This window comes from Sinocyclocheilus anshuiensis, unplaced genomic scaffold, assembly GCF_001515605.1.
Source record: "Sinocyclocheilus anshuiensis isolate Anshui unplaced genomic scaffold, SAMN03320099.WGS_v1.1 scaffold1445, whole genome shotgun sequence".
In the NCBI taxonomy this organism is placed as follows: Eukaryota; Metazoa; Chordata; class Actinopteri; order Cypriniformes; family Cyprinidae; genus Sinocyclocheilus; species Sinocyclocheilus anshuiensis.
In genome coordinates this window covers 294775-303088 of record NW_015549640.1, presented here as the reverse complement: position 1 = coordinate 303088, position 8314 = coordinate 294775, and the positions used below count along the sequence as shown (strand labels likewise).

Sequence of the window (8314 nt, the reverse complement as noted above, 5' to 3'; positions counted from 1 at the left end):
TTTTACTGAACATAAAAAGACATTTTGTGACAGTCTTCATAGACTCCTATTTTTTTTCTTTTATAAAAAAAATTAATCGAATTAATTTGAATTCATGTGCTTATAATGAGCTTCTAGTTCAAATATTGTCCATAATTTTTGTGCGGTGCTCCAAACAAGTACCATAGGCTATAACAGGTATTACAGGTGCTATTTTAGTACCAAACCCTGTTATTTAATCAACAACATAATAATAACTAGGCAGAATTTGACTGTGGTTATCATGGTTATGTTCTGTAAGGCTAATATGGCTTGTAGTCATAGGTGCTATTTATAATGTTTCATAGCCTATTTGTTTACATGGAAGCCCCGCCTATTGTCACATCACCGGAAGTTCACCAAATGACGTCAGAGGCAGCGGAAGCAGGTATGAGGGACAGAAAATGCTAGAAACAGTCAGAGAAACAGGTCTAACCCTGATATTTCACAGTTTGATTTAAGCCAAGCAGATACCAGACTGATCGTCGAGCATGATGTGACGGTTTTAAAGACCGTCTGATGGGTTTCTGATGCTGTGTGTCGTGTTTTAAACATTGCGTAGCTGAAGCAGGCTAGCTTTCATGCTAATGTAAAATAACCATATGTTCTGGAAACATAAGCATTTATTTTACGAATTATAAGAATTGAACTGTATTCGCCGTAATGGGGTTTAAACACAATACATAGCGATATATTTTCTTTTCGAGTTTGTTTAGAGTCTCCTGCATGTAAACAGAAAAGGACACGTAGCGTTAGATACAACAAGAGCTGACACACCAGAGCAGTGCCTGTATTTATATATAAACACAGCTCTTCTGTTTGGCCTTCTGAAACAGATCCTGATATTTATTTGTATTTAAGAGGAGTTTACATTTGACTGTGGAGAACCTGTTGTCGTCTATAAAAGGACACCTGGTTTCTTCTGGACTGGGATTGGTAACGTTAGAGCAGATTCCGTCAACATCCAGAAGAGGAAAACTGCTTCGTTTGGACAATTATCTCTATAATCCCGACGCTGAGAAACCGTCAGGATGCCTCTGCTGTTTCTGGAGAGGTTCCCCTGGCCCAGTTTACAGACATACACAGCCCTGAGCACAGTTCTGCTGGCCGGGAGCATCTTGAGTGCCTACAGCACAGTCAGAGACTCCGAGTACTCCTCTGCACTGCCAGAGGCCTCGCACAGCACATCTGATGAGGAGATCAAGCTGGATCAGCTGGACAGCTTTGGCAACGTGGCCACTAATGTGCTACTGTATCTCATCACGGACAGTCTCTTCGTCTGGGTATGTGAGACTTGAATGTTGTAGTTTCAGAACCCACAGGGGTTGATCCGTGACTTTTGTTTTTTCTGAAAGAAGCTGTCATGTTCCCGCAGGTGATGGTGAACACAGCATGCTGCATCCTCATGTTAATAGCTAAAGTGATCCAGTGCATCGTGTTTGGACCGCTGAGAGTCAGTGAGAAACAGGTAACGTTAGGAGTCATTTATGAGGAGCATGCTGTGGCAAATGACCATAAATCATCCAACTGTAATATAAAAAGGCAATATATATTTTTAACTCCAAAGTTGTCAAGTTATTTTGTCAGTTCCTTATAGATACATACAGGGCAAATTCCAAACGGATGTGAGCTATGCCCTATGCCCTACTCCCTTCGAAGGGCAGAGCCCTTGAAGTGTGTTCTTTGAAGGGTGTAGGGCATTATATCACAATTTTAAGTGAAAGTGACCTGTGACGTGGCCAAGTATGGTGACCCATACTCGGAATTAGTGCTCTGCGTTTAACCCATCCTAAGTGCGCACACACAGCAGTGAACACACACACACTGTGAACACACACCCGGAGCAGTGGGCAGCTATTTATGCTGCGGCGCCCGGGGAGCAGTTGGGGGTTCGGTGCCTTGCTCAAGTGTCTCACCTCAGTCGTGGTATTGAAGGTGGGAGAGAGCGCTGTACATTCACTCCCCCCACCTACAATCCCTGCCGGACCTGAGACTCGAACTCGCAACCTTTGGGTTACGAGTCCGACTCTAACCATTAGGCCACGACTTCCCCATATAAGCTTACTGTCTCGTATAAGCGTTTGGAACTCCCTCGGCGAAGGGAATGACTGACCAAATGTTACCTTGACAACGCTGCGCGTGCGTGCAGCATTCAGCACTCCATCAGTTGTTGCAAATATATATTTCTTCTCATTATTATTATTTTATTCAAATATTGTCTAATTGTCTTATTTACTATTAAACGTTTTCAAACTAAACTTGCTTACTCTACCGTTATAAATCATATTTCTATCACTGACGAAAAATATGTTGTCTTACATTAAAATGGATTAAAATATTCTATTTATGTTTGTATGTGAACTCAAAATCAACCCCAACTTTGCTTTAAAAAGCATCACAAGATCTCCTAACCGAAGATCACATGATCACAAACGGAAATCACTTCTGTGAAGTGACCATCGCGTGTTCCCTTCGCTAGCGGACTTCTGGAAGGGCCCTTCGTGAAGGGATTCAGTTGTCCACTTTTGTTTGGAACGTCCCTACAAATGGCGTCCCCTTCCCGCAGTGCCCTTCAAGGGCGCAAAAAAGCCGTTTGGAATTCGCCCTTAGTCAGTCTTCCATTATCATGGTGTTTGTTTGTTTTTTAAGTTAAAGTTGAATTTGTCTTTTTTAATGGTTGAGTGACATGTTTTTTTCAGTGACCGATGGCAATACCAATATCAGGACAAAAGTTTATGCAAACAAAAGTTTGCTATTCATATAGTGTTGTTGATAGATTTTGAAACTGAAAGGGGAAAGATAATTCAAATCAGTGATGTACTTACTGGCAGAAGACTATAATCTTTAGACACACACACAAAGTATGACCGGTCAAAAAGATGGAGTCAGTAAGATTTTTTTTTTTTTGAAAGAAATTAAAGGGATAGGGATTTTCAAAAATGAAAATTAGCCAATGATTTACTCACCCTCGGGGCATCTTAGGCGTATCTGACATTCCTCTTTCAGATGAACACAATCGCAGTTATATTTTAAATTGTCCTGGCTCTTCCAAGCTGTATAATGGCAGTGAATGGTGCCCCTGTTTTTGAAGCCGAAAAAAGTGCATCCATCCATCATAAAACTACTCCACACGGCTCCAGGGTGTCAATAAAGGCCTTCTGAAGCGAAACGATGTGCTAGTGTTAGAAAAATATCAAATGTATATACTGTAATCTCCAGCTTCCGGTCGCTCAAGCAGCCTCCTCCATCTCGCAGAGTTTCTGGTCGGTATACTCCGGTTCAAACTAATATGGCTGGGCAAAAAACTCATTCTCCTCTTGCCTTATATCGAAATCCTCTCACACTTTTGCTTTCTCCTCTGTGCTTCCGCGTTGTCGTGAACGCGTCGGCTTGAGCGACCCGAAGCTGGAGATTACAGTTTATAAGTATTTAAAAATAGATATTTTTCTTACACTAGCGCATCGTTTCGCTTCAGAAGGCCTTTATTGACACCCTGGAGCCGTGTGGAGTAGTTTTATGATGGATGGATGCACTTTTTTCGGCTTCAAAAACAGGGGCACCATTCACTGCCATTATACAGCTTGGAAGAGCCAGGACAATTTAAAATATAACTGCGATTGTGTTCGTCTGAAAGAGGAATGTCAGATGCCCCGAGGGTGAGTAAATCATTGGCTAATTTTCATTTTCGGGTGAACTATACCTTTAACACTTTTATTCCACGAAGAAGCATTACATTGATTAAAAGTGACAGTAAACACTTCCACAAAATATTATGTATGTAATATAATATTAAGCAGCACAACTGTTTTCATCATTGATAATAATCAGAAATGTTTCTTGAGCAGCAAATCAGCATATTAGAATGATTTCTGAAGGATAATATGACACTGAAGACTGGAGTAATGAGGTTTTGATCACAGAAATGAATTACATTTTAACAATATATTAAAATAGATAAATTATTTTAAATTGTAATGATAATTTACAATTTTACTATTTTTACTGTATTTTTAATCTAATGCAGCCTTGGTGAGCAGAAAATATTTATTTCAAAAACATTTAAAAAAAATCGATAACACTTTCATTTATAAATCATTAACAAACATTATATAATGCTTAACAGATCATTAGTTAATATATATTCACATAGCTAAAAATCTGAGATAATGTTCTTGTTAATGTTTACTAATGAACTTACTAAACGTTACCTAATGATTAACATATGATTATTTCATGTAAATTGAAATGCTTTCAAATGTCAGTAAACTTTCAGTTCATATGATCTTCATTTGTTGGTCTTTGCTTGTTGTGTAGACCTCTATTTACACATCTTAACAAATAATCTATTCATTATTTGTTCATGTTTTTGCAGTAGCCAACCTAAAGTGGAAACTATTCATCCACTGCAAATGTTTATAAATGTTTACTAATCATTAATACCTTTATGAGCAGTCATCTCGATGGCAAAAAGTGTCCCGAAAGACTTGAATTTACCCTATTCACACATCTTTACTAATCATTTATTAATCATTTGTTCATGTTTTTGCAATAACCAATCTAAAGTTGGAACTATTCATAATTCATAAATGTTTATAAACGATTACTAATCATTAAGTATATTTATGGGCATTGGACTTTTAGCTAATGTAACCTAATGTAAGGTTTGTGTGAAGGGTGGCTGGTTAAGTTTAGCTAAATGCTTGCTAAAGACATAACAGATTGTAATTTTGGTGCAAAAAAAATGTTTTTATTACCTCAACACTCACATTAGTATACTACTCTTCAGTATATCATTAAACAGGATATTCCTTGAATCATAAATAAATGGGAAAACAAGTCATTTTTTAAAAGAAAATACTTCATTTATCAAAACAATATAATATAGACAGATTGAACTGTGTTCCCTTATAATAATCAAATTGACCCCTGTACACTGTTGACCCTTTAACTAACCCTTAAACCTACCCAAACCTGTCCCTAACCTTACCCGTATCACACCTCGATAGCAGCAGAAGTGTTGTGCATGAACACAAGCTTTTAATCATATAACATCTGTTAAAATCATTTGTAGATTTTCAATAAGTGCTTGATCATATGGAATTGAAAGTTTAATGACATTTGTAAGCTTTTTAACTTGCATTAAATAATGATTTGTTTGAACATTATCTATTGTTTAATAAGTGTATCAACAAGCACATTATCTCACGTTTCTAACTCTTTGCATATATATTAACTAATGATCTATTAAGCATTATTTAATGTTTGTTAATTTATTAATGAAAGTTATTATAAAGTGTTACCAAAAAATCTTACCGACCCCAATCTTTTGAACACTAGTGTACATTTTTACATGTTCCTGTAGATTTTAAATATGCATCATATAATTGGTATATGACATGCATTGTTTTCCACTGTAATAACATCTTTATGTCAGTCTGCTTATGTGCTCTTCTCTGTCTGACAGCATCTGAAAGATAAGTTCTGGAACTTCATCTTCTACAAGTTCATCTTCATCTTCGGCGTGCTGAACGTGCAGCGGGAGGAGGAGGTGGTGCTGTGGTGTCTGTGGTTCTCCGTGCTCATCTTCTTTCATCTGATGGTGCAGCTCTGCAAAGACCGCTTTGAATATGTGAGCAAAACGTCTTTACCACATCAATAAACACTAATGTTCATGAAGAGTGGAAGCTTTCATTTATAGAAGTACTATTAGACAAATTCATTCAGGAAGCCGTTTAGCCTGCTTTACGTGGCATACTTTCAGAATTTCCTGTTTTGACAAACATTACCATTTGCTTTGAAGGTGCTGTATGTAGGATTGACACCGAGTGGTTGAACTAGGTATTGCAGTCCAAATTCAAAATATTGGAGAGGGTTTTTTTCACCCGGCCCCTCCTTCTCAGACTTGACCCACATGCAGGTTGCCAGATTGATGACACCAACAGGAACGAGCGCACTTGACGATGAATGAAATACGCTGTGTTTTCTGCCAACTGGCAACCCGGAAATACAATTGGGTAAACTGGCAGTGGGTGGGTTTCACAAACCAAAACAGAGACCGACATTCCGGCCCGGAACGCACATATTCAAAGGAGAATAACTGACTGTAGCATTGTTTTGTAGTATGTTAACTTAGCATGCTTCTTAAATATCTGCAAACATATTATGGTATTTTTATGCTTTAGTAGAGTCAAAAACTTACATGCAGCACCTTTAACTGCCAATGTAGTACAACAAAAAAAAAATCACTAAATTGTAAGATATCTTTTGGAGAATCTGAGTATGGTTAAGATATTTATGTATATTTATCTTGGCTCAAAACATTTGATAATAGATAAATAATTGATTTAATTACCTACCTACCTTCTTTCCCTGCCGGCTTCCTTTCTTACTTCCTTCATGTTTCCTTCCTTACTTCCTTTCCTTTGTCGTTTACTTCCTGATCTGCTGATTTCCTTCTTTCTCTCCTCCATCCATGCTAGTCTTCTCCCTTCCTTGTTTACTTGCTTCATGTTTTTCCCCTTATTTACTGTCTCATTCATTTCTTCCTTCCTACCTAATTTTATTCCTTTCCTACTTCCTTTTCTTCTTCCTTCCTTTCCTTCTTTACTTTTTAATTTATTCCCCCCTTGCTTCATCCATGTTTGCTTTACTTCCTTCCCTCCTTTTTTTATTACATTCTTATTTGCTCCCTTTCTTACTGGATTGCTTCTTTCCCTCTTCCTTTCATGCTTCCTATCTTACGCCCTTATTTACTACTTCATGTTTTTCCCTAACTTCCTTCCCCCTTTCCTTGCTCTTTTTCTTGCCTTTTTTTAATGACTTCCTCCTTGCTTCCTTCATGTTTCCTTCTTTACTTCCTCACCCTCCTTCCTTTTACATTCTAATTTACTCCCTTCTTTTTCTATTTTTTCTTCCTTAATTTCCTTCCTTTTTTCTTTCTTGCTTGCTTCTGTTCCTGCTTCCTCTCCTTCCTCCACTCTTATTTACTTCCTTCCCTCCTTTGTTCCTTTTCTCCTTCCTCAGCTCGTCCTTCCCTTTCCTTTTTATTCACTTCCTTGCTTCCCTACTTTTTTTTCCCTTTTCTGTTTTTATTTACTCCCTACCTTCCTTAATTTCTTCCTTATTTACCTTCCCTCCCTCCGTCCATCTCTCCTTCCTCCACCTTTCCCTATTTCCTCATTTCTATATTTATGTATTGTGTTATTCTCTGTGGCAGCTCTCGTTTTCTCCCACTACTCCGATGGGCAGTCATGTGCGAGTGTTGGCTCTGCTGGCGTCTGTTTTGGCGTGCTGTGGTGGTCTAGCAGGGCTCTGCGCTCTAGTCGGACATCTTCATGGCATGCACACTGTCGCATTCATGGCAGCCGAGGTAAGAATACTTCACAAACCTTTGTAGCGACTGTGAGGAGGACACATCACAAGCACATTACAACCCCAAACCTTGTCTCCTGCCTTGCAGTGTTTGCTGGTGACAGTGCGCACAGGACACGTCATCATACGGTGTGTGCTCTGTTAAGAATACCGTCAGATTTGTTCATCGTGAGGGAGCAGAAGCGTGAATCTGAAGGTTTTGATCTGTTATTTGCAGGTATTCCATTCACTTGTGGGACCTGAACCATGAGGGAACCTGGGAGAACAAGAGCTCCTATATCTACTACACAGACTTCATCATGGAGTTAGCCATCCTCTGCCTAGACCTGATGCATCACATCCATATGCTGGTGAGAAACATACTCAAGAATGGACAAACAGGGTTACATACAAGAATGAGTGATCATGGCTGTGTAACTGGCCCATAGTGATTGATGAATCTGACCTTATAGGACTCATTGGACTCTTATTAGAGTCCTGAGACTGACATAAGGGCCTTTCGCACCGCTTTAGTTCCAGAACTAAATGTACAGTACTAAAGTACTGGGGCGATTTTGCGTGAACTATTTCCCAGTACCATTTAAAGGGTTGCATTCGCACGGACAGTGTACGTAAGCTGGTCGACAGACAGTGACATCATTTGTGCACGGCGTTCAACAACGGAAACGAAGAACAACGTTAACAACAGGAGGATGGAGGACGCTGTGATCGGAGCTGTTTTTGTTGTCTCGTGGGTTTCACAATAATGGACATGAAATGTCGACGTATAGGCTACGTAAAGCGATTGAAAGAACGGAAAGGAGGACTAAGAATCTCCAACAACAACTGGCAGTGCTACATTTGCTACAAGTGCCTGCACTTCAGTGTCCGTCCATCTATCGCTGTTCTCCATACTTGCGAAATAAGTTGACAATGTTTACAGTAT

At 39.0% G+C, this 8314-nt stretch overlaps 1 protein-coding gene across 3 annotated transcripts in view; it reads left to right on the top strand.

Moving 5' to 3' along the window:
• The first annotated feature begins 349 nt into the window (after positions 1–349).
• LOC107659867 (E3 ubiquitin-protein ligase AMFR-like) overlaps positions 350–8314 on the top strand; it is a 16902-nt gene continuing 8937 nt past the window's right edge. Inside the window, exons 1-7 of one of the 3 annotated variants that reach the window (XM_016448965.1) lie at positions 350–406; positions 880–1301; positions 1394–1486; positions 5483–5647; positions 7235–7387; positions 7478–7518; positions 7607–7739. In XM_016448965.1, coding sequence (XP_016304451.1) covers positions 1050–1301; positions 1394–1486; positions 5483–5647; positions 7235–7387; positions 7478–7518; positions 7607–7739 — 837 coding nt within the window. In that variant the 5' untranslated portion in view covers positions 350–406; positions 880–1049. Of the gene's footprint in view, positions 1302–1393; positions 1487–5482; positions 5648–7234; positions 7388–7477; positions 7519–7606; positions 7740–8314 lie in introns of all 3 variants that reach the window. The other 2 variants (XM_016448964.1, XM_016448963.1) reach the window with 2 other exon arrangements.